Source organism: Saimiri boliviensis, chromosome X (genome assembly GCF_048565385.1).
Source record: "Saimiri boliviensis isolate mSaiBol1 chromosome X, mSaiBol1.pri, whole genome shotgun sequence".
Classification (NCBI taxonomy): domain Eukaryota; kingdom Metazoa; phylum Chordata; class Mammalia; order Primates; family Cebidae; genus Saimiri; species Saimiri boliviensis.
The window spans coordinates 66,827,056-66,845,383 of NC_133470.1; the positions used below are offsets into that span (position 1 = coordinate 66,827,056).

The 18,328-nt window shown below is 37.9% G+C and overlaps 1 protein-coding gene and 1 pseudogene across 1 annotated transcript; both read right to left on the reverse strand.

Annotated features, from left to right (window-relative positions):
• Positions 1-6,268: 6,268 nt before the first annotated feature.
• On the reverse strand, positions 6,269-7,687 carry LOC101045617 (serine/threonine-protein kinase VRK1 pseudogene; annotated as a pseudogene).
• A 4,955-nt stretch (positions 7,688-12,642) lies between these two features.
• On the reverse strand, positions 12,643-14,189 carry RTL3 (retrotransposon Gag like 3). Its single transcript, XM_010347345.2, is given in 3 exon segments — positions 12,643-13,539; positions 13,541-13,870; positions 13,872-14,189. Coding segments are annotated over 3 exon segments (1,524 nt in total). The 5' UTR covers positions 14,169-14,189.
• Between the last annotated feature and the right edge of the window lie 4,139 nt (positions 14,190-18,328).

Consider the following 18,328-nt stretch of genomic DNA (forward strand, 5'->3'; position numbering starts at 1 on the left):
ATACCAGTGATGCAGGGATGGTTTAACATCGATAAGTCAATAAATGTGATATACCACATTAATAGAATTAAAAACAAAAATCACATAATCATTTCAATAGATGCATGCAAACCATTTGACAAAATCTAGCATCCTTTTATGATTAAAACCCTCAGCAAAATTAGCATATAAGGGACATGACTTAAGGTAAAAAGCATCATCTACGAAAAACCCACAGTCAACATTATACTGAGTGGAGAAAAATGGAAAACATTCTCCCTGAGAACTGGAAAAAGACAAGGATGCCCACTTTCACCACTTCTATTCAACATAATACTGGAAGTTCTAGCAGAGCGATCAGACAAGAGAAAGAAACAAAGGGCATCCAAATCGGTAAAGAGCAAATCAAATTGTTGCTGTTTGCTGATGACATGATTGCATTCCTAGAAAACCCTAAAGACTCTAAAAACCCCCTAGAACTGCTAAATGAATTTAGCAAAATTTCAGGACACAAAATGAATGTACACAAACCAGTAGCCCTGCTATACACCAACAGTGTCCAAGCTGAGAATTAAATCAAGAACTGAACTCCCTTTAATGATAGCTGCAAAAAAGAAAAATAAGATACTTATAAATATATGAAACCAAGGAGGTGAAAGACCTCTAGAAAGAAAACTACAAAACACTCCTGCAAATAAGCATATATGACACAATCAAATGGAAACACAGCCCATGCTCATGGATGGATAGAATCAATATTTTGAAAATAACCATACTGCTAAAAGCAATCTACACATTCAATGCAATTCCCATCAAAATACCACCATCATTATTGATACAGCTAGGAAAAACAATCCCCAAATTTATATGATACCAAAAAAGGGTCCACATAGCCAAACAAGACTAAGCAAAAAGAATAAAGCGGGAGACATCACACTGCCTGACTTCAAACTATACTGTAAGGCCATAGTCACCAAAAGAGCATAATATTGGTATAAATCAGGCACATGGACCAATGGAACAGAATAAACAGCCCAGAGATAAAGCCAAAAACTTATGGTCAACTAATCTTTGACAAAGCAAACAAAAAGATAAAGTGGGGAAAAGGACAACCTATTCAACAAATGGTGTTGGGATAATTGGCAAGCCACATGCAGAAGAATGAAACTAGATCCTCATCTTTCACCTTATATAAAAAGCAACTCAGGATTAATGAAAGACTTATGTCGAAGACCCGAAATCCTAAAAATTCTAGAAGGCATATTGGCAAAACCCTTCTAGACATTGGCTTAGGCAAGACTTCACGACCAAGAACCCCAAAGCAAACACAACAAAAACAAAGATAAATAGATCAGATTTAAACTAAAAGGCTTCTGCCCAGAAAAATAATCAGCACAGTAAACAGACAACCCACAGAAAGAGAAAAATCTTCACAAACTATGCATCTGACAAAGGACTAATATCCGGAATATACAAGAACCTTAAACAAATCAGCAAGAAAATAAAAGAATAATTCCATCAAAAAGTGGACTAAGGACATGAATAGAGTATTTCCAAAAGAAGGTATACAAATGGCCAGCAAACATGAAAAAATGCTTAATGTCACTAATGATCAGGGAATTGCAAATGAAAACCACAGTGTGATATCACTATATTCCTGGAAGAATGGTCATATTTTAAAAATAAAAAATTAATAGATGTTGGCATGGATGTGTTGAAAATACAATACTTTCGCACTGCTAGTGGGAATGTAAACTAGTACAACCAGTATGGAAAGCTGTATGGAGGTTCCTTAAAGAACAAAATGTAGACATGTAGACCTACCATTTGATCCAGCAATCTTACTACTGGGTATCTACCCAGAGAAGAAGTCATTATGTGAAAAATACACTTGCACATGCATGTTTGTAGCAGCACAATTTGTGACTGAAAAAATATGAAACTAGTTCAAATGCCCATTAATCAACAAATTGTTAAAGAAAAAGTTATACACACACACACACACACACACACACACACACACACACACACACCATGGAATACTACTCAGTAATAAACAAGAATGAAACAATGAAACAATGGCATTCACAGCAACCTGGATGGAGTTGGATGCCATTATTGTAAGTGAAGTGACTCAGGAATGGAAAAGCAAACATCATATACTCTCAGTTATAAGTGCGAGCTAAGCTATGAGGACACAAAAGCATAAGAATGACACAATAGACTTTGGAAACTCAGGGGAAAGGGTGAGAGGGTGGTGAAGGATAAAAGACTACACACTGGGTACGTAGGACATTGTTTGGGTGATGGTTGCACCAAAATCTCAGGAATCCCTACTAAATAATTTATTCATATATGCAAACACGACTTGTTCCCCAAAAACCTATTGAATAAAAAAGTGTGTGTGCGCGCACACACACACACACACACACACACATGTATATTGTATTGCATACATGTAAATAAGAGAAAAGGGACCTAACAGGTAGTGAGCACCTATTGTTGGCCACACTCTGCTGGGTACTTCACAGAAAGAGAAAAATTATTGCAAATCATGCGTCTGACAAAGGACTAATATCCAGAATCTACAAGGAACTCAAACAAATCAGCAAGAAAAAGCAAACAAAAAAAAATTCCATCAAAAAATGGACTAAGGGCATGAATAGAATATTCTCAAAAGAAGATATACAAATGGCCAACAAACACACCCAAAAACCTATTGAAAAAAAGTATATGTATAAGAAAACTACTAGCTGAACTGAAATATAAATAAAAATGGAAAACTTCATTCATATATAAAATGTCCTTTTAAATTTGGTTTATATATAAAAATGGTGTCTTCTTTTAAATTTTGTTTCTGTGAAAAACAATTTTTAATTAGAAACTTTACTACTTCTTATTAATTTAATTAACTTTTAATATTTGGTGAATATATTTAAGCTGACACAATATTAATTTAGTGAAATTTAATGTGAAAATATATTAGACCGGAAAACAAAAGACATGCATTCTAGGTTTGGTTCTGCCACTAAGTTGCTGTGTGGCCTGTGTGGAGCATCTGACTTCTTTGGGTTGCAGTGTTTCTCTCAGTAAATATAGGCCATTCCTTCTCTAGTATTCTTTCTAAGAGCTAGAAAAAGCATAGCATTGTAGAGAGACAAACTTGAGTTTGTCTTACTATTTCACCAGTCCCTCTTGAATGACTTTCACCTCCTTAAGACTGAGCTACTGGATCTATAAAATGGGAAGAATAATATAAACCATGCTAAATGTTTGTTAGAATTAAATGAGATTTTATAGGTAAAGTACCCAGCAGAGTGTGGCCAACAATAGGTGCTCACTACCTGTTAGGTCCGTTTTCTCTTATTTATGAGTATGCAATAAAATGACTTAACACAACTAGTAGGAATAATGATAGTTGCTATATAGTGTACATGTCTTCATTCTTTTAAATGATAACCAACCTGACAGCTTGTACACCTGATATGGAGGAAAAACATTCTTATATAATTCTGTTAATTTTTATAGGTTAGAGAGCTTTGAGGTAATAATAAAAATTTCTTGGAATACAAAATATAAAAGGAAATACCATATTGAAGTCTTAGTTTATTTTTTCTCTCTGGAAAACCTATATTCCTTTGGAAGGTTAGATAGCCTTTAGAGGAATAATAATGCTCTTACTTATATCTGGGGTTGCTGTTTTGATGTTTGTTATCTCATTTAAGCCTATTGCAGTGTCTGATATATAATTGGAATATAACAAATGTTTACTGAATAAGTTACTGTCTGCAATATTTTATAAAGGTAAGCACCATGGACATTACTATCATAATTTATCCTTTGAAGAAACTGAGCTTCAGAAAAGAGATCAATTAATGAACCCAAGGTCACAGGGCAAGTTAGAAACTGAAACTAAGATCTAGGAATTCTGATTGTTTCTCTACTCTTCACTGGACTTCATCATGTAGTCTGATTAAAGTTACTTAGCTCTTGCCTGTCCATTCTTCATCTGTAAAATAGTATCTTTATTGTTCAAAAAAAGGCTTTACACAGTTATTAGATGAGTGTAAGGCTTTCTGACTCTCTCTTTTTCCCCTTATGGAAAGCCAGTGAGGAGAAATGCTTCTTATTGCAATGTATCAATTGCTAATTGACTGTTTTTCATTGTTGTTATTTAGGTTTCTGGCAAGCCAGTAGAAGAAAAAAATGCCTAGAAGGAGAGCAGACCTGGAGAGGAGGAAGAAGGAAAGTATTCAAAGGCTGCCAGGACCACCAGTTTCTGGCATTTTCCATGCCAGGAATTTTATTTTCTGTACTTTGTATCATAATTATTAAGAAGTTATTGGAACATATTAACATATTCCATTAAAGTACTGTTACATCTTAAGTGTGATTTTATTTTGACTTGGCTTTGATTGATCTTCTCCCAATTTCTTCAAACACATGTTTTACTTTATAGTAGAAGATGGCACTAAAATTAGAAGTTGAATATGGAAATTTCCTTTGATATTTACCTGTTTGGGAGTTCCTTTAATTTACTGGTGTTCAGCGAGCTTTTCTTCTAATAATCAGAACTTCACTGGTGGCAGTGCAGTTGGTTCACTTGTAGCCTATTATGTGGTATCTGTGGTGTAACTGACAGGAAAAATGCAATGTGAAAGACAAAGAAAAGCAGTGAACTCAGCTATATCATTTCAGACATTCTGTTCTTTGTGGTTGTAAAATTTCATACTTTCTTTTTCTCATGTGAAATTTAGGTTGCCAGATGTCTTGTGCACACATGGCCATTCAGTTTCTGTGTCGTAGTCCATTTTCATCTGTATTGGAATACATAATAGTACATTTGAGGCAAGTCAGATGTGTTTAGTTGACTACTGTTAGCATTTGTTACCCTTCCCCACTTCTCCACAGACCTAGTTTGAATATGTTCCATATTCTCCAGACTAAAACCCTTCACCAAACTTTCTCACACATCTGAATCACTTTGAGGTAAAATAATAACTGAGGTGAGATCCTGTTAGTCATGTTAAATGATGATGACAATTGTTACTTGCAGACATTGAGATTTAGTTAGAGACCAGTATGGTTTGACCTTTTAACTTTCAATTACTTTTACTTAGAAAACATAAAAATGAATAAGACAACTGTCTGTGAGTTTTAATTTTTAAGTTATTTTTACTGATGGGAACACACAGATTAGTCGTGCTAACCTGTTTTCTCTATGTTGTGCTAAATAGATTTAAAAAACAAAAAAGCTCAGACCAATTACAGTAAGTTATCATCTAGTTGACATGCCCAAAGAAGAAATTGGTATTTTAGTTGATAGAGTATTCTGGGACAGTGCTGTTATATGTGCCAAAGCTTTGATTGTAGGAATACTAAAAACTACTTAATACAATAAATATGTAAATCCTAATTGAACCTCTCTTTAATTGACAATAAAGAGTACCTGACATATAGGAGGTACTTACTAGGTATAGATGTTTGTGAAGTTGAAATAAATTGAAACAGGTATTTTAGTATTTTCAAGATTCTTGGGGTCACTTTAACAAAGATAGGTTATTATAATGATATGTTTTATTTATACAGCTTTGTCAATTTTTATAAGGCTTTTTTATCATGACTTTTTTCATTTGATGCTTTTGCTAACTTTGCTGGGTAGAGAAAGCAAGGATTATTATCCTAATTTATTAAATGAAATAGGCTGTACAGCTAGTAAATGGCACACCTAGGAGTTTAATCTTAATATCTTGATCCCTACTGTTTTGATCCCTATATTGTTCTTGTCATTCAATATTTGATATCTAGTAGAATGTTAGATATTGAAGTTTACTGCAGTAAGAATTTTAAAAATTATCTATTCCTATAAAACCTTTTAAAAACAGACTTATACAAATACTTTATGAACTGAAACACATGTAAATCCTTCTACAAAGTGACCATAACTATTGCTGACACATTTTAATATAAATTACAAAATATTTGTTTAAAAAAGCAAACCAGAAAGGGAGAGTACAAAAGTACATAGACATCATTTTCCTCTTAAAATGTATACTTAGAAAAGTTAGCTAAAGAGGGAACTGTTTTCTTCTGTGCCAAGTATTACAGAATTTTTTTTAAACTTCATTCAGAGACTCTTTAATGTTTGAAACTGATGAGGTCTAAATGAAAAGGTAGTTTCTTATTATTTGTGATCTTTCATCCATTATTAGATTGTAAAATTCTTTTTTTTTAATTGTACAAAATACTTATTTTTATAAAAAAGTTTGTTTTCCAAACACATGGATATTTAGTTATTACTTCCACTTTGCAAGACTCACATGAAAATAAAACACTTTCAAATAGAAAAGGAGAAAAAAGTCAAAGAAAGCAAAGAAAAGAGAAGCTGGTTCACAGCATCTGAATTACTTCTGGACTCTCTTTCTGGTTCTTGAACTGTCATAGCTGCTGCAGCTAGCCTCTGGCTGAGACATGCTTCGGTGTATTGCTCCTTGGGACTCCTCATTTTGGGTCTGTATGGGTTCCTCTGTCTGTGTATTTGAGCATTCCATATCTTCAACACCAGATTCCTTGCTTTCTTCAATTTCTTTCTTTCGTTTCTTTGTTACTGTTTTTGCTTTCAAGCCTCCATTCTCCACAACACTGAGGTCCAAATTGCCATAATCTTTACTCCATATAGCTTTTAGTCCTTGCAAAAGAATATCATGCAAATTTTGATAAAGAGGTTTTTCAGTGTAGTCTAGTAATCTCACTGTTTCCATGTATTTCACAATTTCACCTGGTTTGTTTTTCTCAGGAAAACATTTGTCCATCAAACTTGCAATATTTTCTCTATATCTAATTTTGGAATCTCTAACATATCTAGGATCTTTCAAATTATCCTCCCAAGGAAGATGGCCAGTAAGCCATTGGATCATGCAATAACCAAGTATTTCTAAATCACCACGTCTTGATGGGGCCACGCCATTGTGTGCATCGATGCTCGTGAATTCAATAGTGCCATCATGACATATTTTGGGGTCTTCTTTGTATTCTTTATGAACTCCTTCTGGGCAGTACCGATAAGCAAGGCCATAATCTACCAAGTACACCTGGTCAGGATTCTTGTAGCTCAGAAGAAGATTTGAGGCCTTGATATCCCCATGCACATACTCATGCTCATGAATATATTCCAGAATATCCAGAATTCTTAAGCTTAGCTGCAAGACAGTTTTCTGAGAAAACCTTTTGGCATTCGCTTCATATATTTTCTGAAGGTCACTCCCAAAGTGATCCATTATCATAAACCTGTAACTTTTTCCATTTTTGTCATGTAGACCAGACCCCCAATACTTAGGAACACCCAGGTAGTCAGCTTATGGGTACAAATCCATTTCTGAATTTGCTCTGGTTTTGCAGCTTGTTGGTAGAACTTTAATTCAGTAAAAAGAGGTCCATTGTCACTGGGTTCCACTTTTACGACGCAAGGTGCATCACTTCCAACTGACCCTGAAGAATTCATATCAACAAGATATATACAGCCAAAGCCTCCTTGGCCAACAGGTAATCCTACTTTCCATTCCTTTTTTGCCATGTCAGTTATTATTTCCCCAACTGCAAATTGTTCTGCAAGATGTCTCTTTGCAGGGCCCTGTCTTCCAGCTTGAGCTGCTTTTACACAAGGCATTTTCACCTAAGCTGCAGACCCGTCGCCTTCTGCCCAGTACGAACTTCCCGCCGCTTTTGCCCTAGATTGTAAAATTCTTGATGGTAGGGTTGTTGTCCTGCATGTTTTTATGTGTACTTCAGTGCCTTGCTCACAGTAAGCCCTTAAAATAAATACTTGATTAGAGTTGAGCTTAATTTACTTTTTTTTTTTTTTTTTTTTTTTTGAGACGGAGTTTCGCTCTTGTTACCCAGGCTGGAGTGCAATGGCGCGATCTCGGCTCACCGCAACCTCTGCCTCCTGGGTTCAGGCAATTCTCCTACCTCAGCCTCCCGAGTAGCTGGGACTATAGGCACGTGCCACCATGCCCAGCTAATTTTTTTGTATTTTTAGTAGAGATGGGGTTTCACCATGTTGACCAGGATGGTCTCGATCTCTTGACCTCGTGATCCACCCGCCTCGGCCTCCCAAATTGCTGGGATTACAGGCGTGAGCCACTGCACCCGGCTTAATTTACTTTTAATATTTTGCTTTTGATGGTTTGAACTCATCTATGTAAAGTCTAAGAAGATAGAATAGGCACAGGTTATCACTTACTTTCTTATCATTTTCCATATTCTTATAAAAGTATTAAAGTACAAACTAATCATGTTTCTTTCCTACTTAAAAACCTCTGAGTTTGTGAGATGGGGAAAGAGAAAGGGGCCAACCTTCAATTTTTACATTATAAAGTCCTGATACATATGAATTTATTGAAATAAGTGTGCAGTATTTCATAGCAGGAGAGAAAAATACATTCAAATTTAAAACAGAGAAAAAAAAGAAAAACAATTATCTCAGTCTAAATCACTCACAGGATAAATTTGAGCTCCTTAGCTATTAATAGATAGATAGGTCTTTAACTGAAAGCTTCATCTCCCCACCTTTACCCTCCACACACACACACACACACACACACACACACACACACATTTTTACTCTCCAGTGTCATAGAACTATCATTTCTGGAGACATCTTTTTTTTTTTTCCTCTCCAGCTTGATTTTTCATTTGCACTGCACTCAACCTAGGAAGCCCTGCCCTTCCTCTTGCTTCCAGTGAGTTTTCCCCAGGAACCAGCTCAAAATACACCACTTCAGTTCAAGAAGAATTAGTGTTCTCTCTTTTGTACATCACAGTGCTGCACTACACAACAGCTTCCCCTGTTAAATTGGGGTCGCAGCAAAAACATTGTCATGATTTAGTTATATTTTTTTCCTTTCTGTCTCTCTTTTCCCTCCTTCTTGTGTCTGATGCATAGAAGGCATTCCATTATGAATCAATATTATTAGGGTGGTTAATAGAGTAAAGGTCATTCATACTGAGAAGCAGTGTGGTAGATTGGATGAAACTCCAGCTTTGGAATGAGACAGATCAGAGTTTGTTTTTAGAATCCACCAATTCCTAGCAGTGTGACTTCTGCCAAGTAACCTCACTTCAGTGGACTCCAATCATTTGATTTGTATAATGGGGCTAACAATATCTACATTGCAGACAGTTGAAAAGACCTAAGTGACCCAGCACAATATCTGGCAAAAAGGATGTGCTTATTACATGGAAATTGTTATTAGTCTCATCATCTTGTATGTTTCAGTTTAGTATATTTGTTGTCATCACAGAACTTAACATTTGGCTATCTATGCTAGCTGTGTAATGCCTGCTAATTTTTTTTTGTTCTTGACCACATCTAAACCTCTTATGCTGTACTTTAAACACTGTCTACAGTATCTAACAGAATGGTAGCCACAGACTTGATTTTTAACTGTTGGGTTCGAATGGTGGATCATGGTGAAAAGAGAGCACTGGAATTAAAAACAACAGGCAGGGATACACAGAGCTATGTTAAGTAAATTTCCCTTCTCTGGTCCTCAGCTCCTTAATCTGTAAAATTAAGATGAGGGCTTATTCTGTTTCAACATACAACATCTGTGATTCTATGATTAGATAATTCTTCCTGTTTGTGAAATAAAGAATTGTCCTCTAATTAAATAAGCTACTGTAGCCAGATAGAAAAACGAAGGGTCCAGGTAGGTTGACCAACCATCTCAGTTTTTCTAGCACTGCTTCCATTTTAGTGCAGAAAACCCTATGTTCCATGACTCCTCTCAGTCCCAGGGGAACCAAACACAGCTGATCTTCCTAGGTCTAGGATAATTTGACCAATAAGAAACATTTTTTTCTTTGTGGTTGATTAAAGTTTTATTTTTTTCTCTTGAATTCCACATTGACAGTGTTTGGTTTTAGGAGTAAAGGTGAGCAACTGAGTAGGAGAAAATGCAAGAAGAGGCTATAGTATACAAAAAAGCCCCTTTCTCTGATAATTAAATGTTCTAGAATAGTCACTGTATCAAACCTTTAATGTACAAGACACTCTGTTATATTTAATTGTCCAGGGTAGAGATGTAGATTGTTCTATTCCTTCAACCAAGCTAAGTATTTACGTGTGTGGGTGGAATAGGGGGAATATAGGACATGCACCTAGGGAAATATACCTCACATACCACAAAGTAATGATAGTGCCAAAGTACATTTGAATGTTCAGGAAAGGAAGGGAAGGCCAATGAGGACTAGAAGAGGTGGAATTTAAGGCTGCAGAGGATTTGCATGGGTTACGAAAAGTGGCTGGGCAGACAATCCAAGGGGTGGTGCTGCTACATAATGCACAGGTACTGTAGGTATCTGTTCTGGAACCCCAACTCTCATGAAAAACACCTTGGAATCTGAAAGAGGTCCGAGTCATTTGGTACACAGAAGAAAAATTTCCAAGAAATGAAAAAGGAAGTTTTTTGGGTGATGACAGGTTCAGCAGAAGAATAAGGGAATTAAGGAAGTGGAAGTACTACCCAAATATAGGAAATGGAACTATTAGCCAAACTCTTTAGAAGTTTATGTTTTGAATTTCCCCCTCATTTTTAGGGGAAAACTTAAGGGTCCCACTTACTTCCCTGCTGCCACAATTTTGTTTAGCTTTCACCACACTACATTAGGGAGGTTGTTGTAAGGGAAATGGCAAAGATTTTGGAGGCCAAACAGGTCTTCATCACTTACTAGCTGTGTGGCTTTGGCAAGTGAATTAGCCTTGCTTGGATTCTGTTTGCTCATTGCTAAAACAGGAGCAAACTACTTCACCAGATTGTTCTGAGGAGTAATGAGTAATGAGATTCTTCTGAGGAGTAATGAGATGATTATTGTGTGTGAAATACCTGACATTGTAGCTGAGCGTATTAATGGCTCAGTGAGCAGTAAGCCCCTCCGCTATTACCTTCTACGGTTATTTGATCATTTGTCTACATTTGTCTGAATAAGGGAAAGAGTCCACGTCTAGCAGCCTCAACAAGAGAGGCTCCCAAGGGAAAGGTGAAGACACAGAGAAAAAGCATTAGGGTCTGCTTAGACCATTCCTCAGATCTCATTTGGAGATTCTACCTCCTCCATCCTCTGCACCCTGGGTGTGTGTGTGTGTGTGTGTGTGTGTGTGTGTGAAAGAGAGAGAGAGAGATGTGTGTAAGTCAAGACAGTAGTCCCTCTCAGGCATGCAGAGACATAAATTCCTTTCCCTGGCTTGACTTTCCATGTGTGTCATGCAGGCATCATGGTTAAGCAGTGTAGGGTAACCTGTATGTGTAGGAAAGGTACAGTTGGCCACTAACACTCTTCATGTGTTAAAATCTGATTCCTGCCACCCTTCTGTGCATTAGGGAGAGCAGATTAATCTTTAGTTCTGAGAAAAATTTGCCTGCTGCAGGGAAAAAGAACTTGTTACTTTAATGAAAGGTCTGGGTTGCTGAAAAGGTCTCATTACCTGCTCCAGTGCACTTCTTTGTTTGGTTAACTTGTGAAGTCCAAGATGTTTGCCTTCAAAACTGTTCAGTGTCTTCGTAGGTGCTCTTTTTATTTTTGTAGAAATATCCCCCTCTTACCCTTCTCTTCAGCATCCCAACCCTCCTCTAAACCCTCTTCAAACTCCTCTCAATCTCTCCCAAATCCTCTTCTTAATCTTACCTCTACCTTTCCCTTAATCCCTCCATACCTCACTCACTTTCATCCCTAACCGTTCCCTACTCTCTCTATGTTACCCTCTACATCATTTCTCCAACATCTGCTGACCTATCACTATGCCTGGAATGCTTAGGAGCCTACCTAAACTTTGAACCTTTGCCAATTCCCTCTCTCCCTACCAATTTACTACTCTGTTATCTCTTTCTTTAGCTAAGCAAAGAAATGATTCAAAGAAAAGTAGAAATTTCTAATATTTATTATTTTTAAAATATCACTTATAAACTTATTTTCTTTATGTAAAAGATGTTGCTATTTTTGTGATATAGAAAATATTGATAAAAAATCAAGTTGGTTCAACAGCTACACTTTTTCATTGTTAGTTTCTAATATCTAGTCTAGTCTCATGCATATTGTTAGTATAAATTGTAATTAAAACAATCCCACAGAATGTAGGGTTCTGAGAGTCATGCAGAGTTACTGAAAAAAAAAAAAAAAAAAAGAAGCTCAAAGTCATCAGGTTCATTCCATCATCCAAGAGGCAGAGTCTTTGTACAGGTAGCCTTAGTTCATAGCAACAGGTTCAGTAGAAGGCTCAAGGAGCAGTAAATGCTTGTGACAGTTTAGGTAACAGAAGACATGTTCCCAGAAGTAGTCTGTAGGACGTAGGATCTACCCAGCAATTATTTCATCGCGATTTCTTCATTCCATCTGTGCCTGCAGCAACTGTAGTGACAATAGTGTGATGGAAAGAATACAGAGCGGGTACTCCATTCTATAGTTTTCAACATGGTTTCCAATTTTAACTTTGACAGGTGGTGTTTCCTTGGTTATGGGCCCATTAATAAGTGGATGGCCATCAACAGTTTCCAGCATCAGAGGGAAGATATTATTGTGGATAGGCATCTTCTCTCAAAGAACCACAGTATGATTGATGCTGTTTCTGTAGGAACCCGAATTTACCATTGCTTGCTCAAAGAACTGTCATCTTCCCAACAGTAAGCCATAGTGTATGAGACATGGATATTGAAAGAGAGGGGGATGCATATTTGTAGATTGGCCCCCCTGGGGTCCCCCTTTCTGGCAGGCTTTGATGTTTCCCACCTGCAGGGCTTGATGAGGCTTGACAGGACAATCTCTGGCAAAATGACCAGGATAACAGCAGTAGAGGCATAAGTGGCCTTTGCACTGATGGGCCCATTCAGCTTCACTGAGGTGTGGGCAGTTGATTGCAGCCTGCATAGGATAGCTTTCAGCTGGTGGACTCTCAGGCCCATCTTCCTCTTCAGAGGAGCTTTTCCCTAATGGATTGGGATCAGGCTTCTCTTCTAGGCTGATGCACTGAGTGAGGAGATCAGATAGGTTGGTGGCTGGCCTTGTGTGAGACACTTCATCTTGTACAGAACTGGCAAGCCCTTCTTGAAATTGGATGCAGAGAGTGCTTTCATCCCAGTTCAGCTCTTTAGCAATGAGGTGGAAGTGGGTTGTTACATGACCCTCCCCTTGGCAGAGTTGACAGATCCAGTGCTTGGCATCTTCCATGTTTTCTGGATTATCAAAAGTATCCTGGAGCACATGTATGAAACTTTCAAATTGCTCTGGTAAAGGGCTTTGGATATCCAGTAAGGGCTGGAACCAATAACCTGCCTTACCTGAGAGGTAGTTGCCAACAAAGTTCACCAGGGCTGCTTCAGTGAGATATAGGTGCCCTCTGACTCTCATGTAACTACTATTCAATTGAACAAGGAACTCAGAAAGCTTCTGAGAATCTCCATTGAAGGTTAAATGGTGTTCCAGGGGGAAAGCTGTAGCCTCAAACCCAGTGGGGGCCTGTGGAAACTCTGAAGCTACTAATGTCTCCACAACTATTAGACCCTCCAAAGGACTCCTGGACTGCTGAGAGTTCTAGGAATTCCTGGGCATTTGAAGGCTCCAGAGCCTCCTGGGGAAGTGGAAGCTCAAGGAACTCTAGCTGTGTTGCAGTCTCCTGGCATTCTGGTGTTTCCTGGGGCTTCTCAACATTTAGGGGATCCTGAGGTTCTGAATTCTTGGGCTTATGGGCTGATGTGGCATCCTAGCTGTCTGCAGGCCCCTGACCCTCTAATACTGCTGGGATCTCAAGGGCCATTGGAGGTTTCTGGGATTTCTGCGTTGCTGGGGGCTCCAGGGACTCTGGGGCTGCTGGGGCCTCCTGGAACTCCCAGGCTGCTGGGAGGGTTCCAGGGTGGAAGCTCCTGTAGCTCTGAAGGCTTCTGGGGCTCTTTGAACTCTGGGGTCTTTTGGACCTCCCAGGCTGCTGGGGAATTCAGGTGCTCTGGGAGGTTCTGGGGCTCCTGGGCCTCTGAGGACTTTTGGAGTAGGTCATCCTCCTTGGCTCCTTGGGACTTCTAGAGCTCTGGGATCTGGGCCTGAAGGGCAGCATTTTCTTCCATCAGCCACTGCACTTGAGCCTGCAGAACTTCATTCTCCAATTTTAGAGCAATGTAGGAGGCTGCTAAGTCCTCCACCATCTTTTGAGGAAATGGTTATGATTTGACAATATGCTACCAAGAGAGATTGGATGGGCGTTTGTGAGATCTTTCCTGAAAGCTGCTTACAGGTAGATGTCAGGCTCAGTGAGTTTTCCAAGGGGTAGGGATTTGGGCCCCTCCAAAGCTGATTTCCAAGAGGTCACTGGGAGCCTCCAGAGCTCAGCAAGGAGGAGCATCCGGAGCTCAGTAAGGGGAGGTGTCAGATACACTGTGAAGAGAGTGGGAGCTAAAAATCAGAAACTGTGGAGAGCGCACATTCAACATAAATCAGAACAAAATCTGCCCAACAATGCTGGGGTTCTTTTACCACAGGCTCATGTTCATCAGCCGGGGCATATATGCTGGATCTGACTACATGACATTTTAAGAACAGGACTTATCCCAGACTGTGCATATCATTTTGCATTCATCCTTTGAAAGTTAACATTATATATAATCAAAAGCAACTTTTCCATATTATTTTCTGTTTTATATAGTCTTTAATTTTGAATGTCTGCCTAATATCCCAATGTAACATTTGGATTTTAACAGCTGCTTTCAGTGACTAAATCAAGTGTTTGAGCAATGTGGGAATTTTAGGCTCTGTGGTGAGCCAACCCAAGAGATATTTTTGGGTGACTAGGGTAGAAAGTAGGAGGGAGCTCTTTCTGACACCTCAGAAATCATGCCACATAAGTAACCACACAAGACCAGCCTCAGGAGAAAACAAGCAAAAGTTAACTAAATATATATATGCCCTCAGCAAACACATGCATATTATTTATAAAATGCCTCAAAATAGTTAAGAAAATAATCTTTATAAATGTACGTTACCATTCAGAGACTTAGTCCAGGAGCTTGGCTGTCTGCATACCCATCGCTGAAGAGGGAAGTGTGTAAAAGCCTGTGGAGGCTTGCCTTTTCTGCACACATTGAACTTAAGCAAACACACCCACTCCCAGAATACATTCCAGATCTCCTTTGTAATATAGCTTTTTAAAGTGTGGAAGAGTTTTTTGACAGTACCTCACAGTTCAGAGCTGCAAGGAAAGTAGCATGCTGTGCTGATGTGAAGCAGCTTTATATACTCAGTCCTTGGTTACTTTAATGAATATTTGGCCAGGAAATTGGGATTAATACCACTGCCCTTGTGAAAAGTTGCAAATATTTTTGAATGACCACAGTGGTTTTGGATGTGACTTTTTATGTCTGTCTCATGTAACCTACTTTTACTCTTTCCACATTAGACCGTTTGTTTACTTCTCACTCAGGGAACAGACTGCAAACCCTCAGTCCCTTCCCTCGCTTACCTATTCAGTCACTAGAGTTTTTCTTTGCAATGTTTTCTTGGAAAATTTAACATGGTCAAATCTAGAAAAGGTATAAAAGGGTACAAAAGTTAGGGAGGCCAGCTGTGTTGATGGGTACTAATAGCAGTCTTACAGAGTCCCTGGCTCTTTCTGAATGTTCTGGACCAAGGATCTCATGCTTCCCTGAACTGATCAGGTGTCACAGGTAGCACTCAGGAAGTCCACTAAGGACTGGCCTCTTGTGAAGTGACCCTGACCAGAATCTCACTTTTGGGTATGTGACATGTGGCCATTTTAGACAAGGCTTAGGGCAACTATTTTGACCCAAGTAAGCAGTGGGGTTGAGGATTGCATTTGGCCATTTCAAATCACGCATTGTGTCAACCATGGTCCTAAGTCTCCTTTACAAATATTGGGTTCTGCATTAGTCAGCATAATGGGATAAACCCTGGTGATGGCACAGTCCCAAACCATAGCAAATTGACAGACTGGGCTACCTGAATCTGAATGCAGAGGCTTTGAAAGTAAAAGCAAAATCTTTTGCAAATCAAGTTTATTCTCACCTTATCTTTCAAAGCTTTATATTTCTAGAAACACAACACGTATAAAAATACCACCATCAGCAGGGATGATGTGTTCTATTTATGTGAATTTTTCAGATAACCGAAGCCTTCCTGCCATCTAAGATGACAAAATACACAGTTAACATTTATTCTATCCAGTAGGAAAAGAGAGCTTCTAACACCTGAATTTGTAGCGGGCTTAGATAGGGAACAACTATTAATTGAAACTTTTTCCTAATGCTTAGTAATTTCTGTAACAATGAGTTTGAAGGTTCAGTACTGGACATCAAGTTGACATTTAATAAATAGCATTTCTATTTTAAAAAATCAGAGAAGTATTTGTAGCATATGTTATACCTCTTCATCCATTCTTAAGAAATGATTTTGTATATAATTTAATCTAGATTTAATGGTTTGAAGTCATACTTACCTAAACCAGCTAGTTTACCCTGTTGTAACACAATGTTGTCCTCTGAAATCTACTGAGAGGTATAAAGTGCTCTGTCTTCATATTAAAAACGTCTGAATTACTATGCTTCTCAACTTCTTGTATTTTCTTTTCTTTTAAATTTCTCTACTCTTCTGCAATCAAGTTGTAACATAGCCCTTCAAGTTATTACCTATATGTTTGTCTTTACTTACTCTATACAAATTTGGCAAATTACTTTATCCTTCTGATATTTAGAATCTAATCCTTAGTTTATGAAACTGTAAAATGAAGCTATTAACATTATTTGACTTTATAGGGTTGTCAAGAAATTCAGTGAAATAATGTGTGAAAAGAGGTTTAGCAAAGTGTCTGACAGCTAATAGCACCCAATAAAAGTTAATAATAACAATAATAAGCTGTAGCAGCAGTAATTCATTTTAATTTATTCTTTTTAATCATCTGTGAATTGGGAAACTAAATAGGTAAACGTACTAGAGTTGTGTAGAGGCTGAGCAAGGGTTCTCATACTAAGAAATCTACAGTGCATCGACTTTTGGCATTGATTTTTCACCACTTGAGAACTTTTATCTTTTCTTCCTTGCTGGCTTATGGATGGTTTAGTTTACCAAATAGTTCTCTAGTATCAGGACTGGAGGCACCTGAGCAGGAAGATTAGCTGATTAAAATTGGAATTGTGAAGCAGCCAAGATAGATGTTTTAAAAGTCCATGGACTAAATCACTGAAAAGTGCCTTGGCTACAGGCATGTTTATTCAGTGTGTAAACACAGATAACTTCATTTCCCCAGCCTCTTACAATAAAGAGCAAAGATAAAATTCACCATCCTTAAGTACAAGTTCAAACTGCCTAAACATTGAGAATTATTCTTTTCCAGGTAGAAATAGGAACTATGCTGACTTTTGTCAAAATGCCTAAAGTGGTTTTAATATCCTGAACTAGTCAAGTGAGAATAGGAAAGTAAGAATAAGAAAGTGATCACATCCAAATTTTCATCATGTTTCCCTTACATTGTAATTCTTCTTCATACATTCACAACATGATGGAATTTATGGATTATTTAGAATGGTCACGAAAAAATTTTAAGTAAATAATGTTTTGTTAAATGTGCAAATGAATATTTCAGGAAGAAAAGAGATGAATATGCTCATTTAACAGATATAAAAGGCTACACACTAATAAGAAATATTCAGGCTCAGATATGTTAATAAGCTGCATATGTTGATTGTTAGCTTAGGGAGAAAAGGAAAGAAAAGGTTGAATGCAATGGAGTTCTACTTTGTACATTCCACTGACTCATAATTTTCTTTTGTCAGCAAATATAAAACTATAAGTTTTAGGTCTCTGCCAGGGTCTTCCTCCCCTAAGCTGGCTGGGGTGCATCTTTGAGCAACTCCAGCTTCTGTCCCTCCATTTTCCCACCCTGAAAAGGAGTCAACAGGAAAGATGACCCTACAGGTTTCTGGCACAAGGCCCAGTCACCCCTTGGGGGCAGTCCCATCCTGGTGTCTGTTTTATTTAACATATTATTCCTATTGTTATATTATAGTTTGCAACACTTTCTTAAAAATAACCCATAAGGTGCTTAGTACAGATTGAAATTTTTCATTGTCAACAACACCTAATAATATAGCACTGGGGCAGCAGGAGTTCCCAATTCTTCTGGAAATTAGAAGGCTGACCAAAAATTCTCTCTACTCATAAGACCAGGACCCAGAGAACCTAGTAATGGTATGGAAACAGTCTATTCCACACAAGAGTCAAAATTTGTCACTCCTCTCCCTTTATGAAATTTACAATCTTCTCATTGTATTTCTTATCCCATACTTAGGAGGCTTTT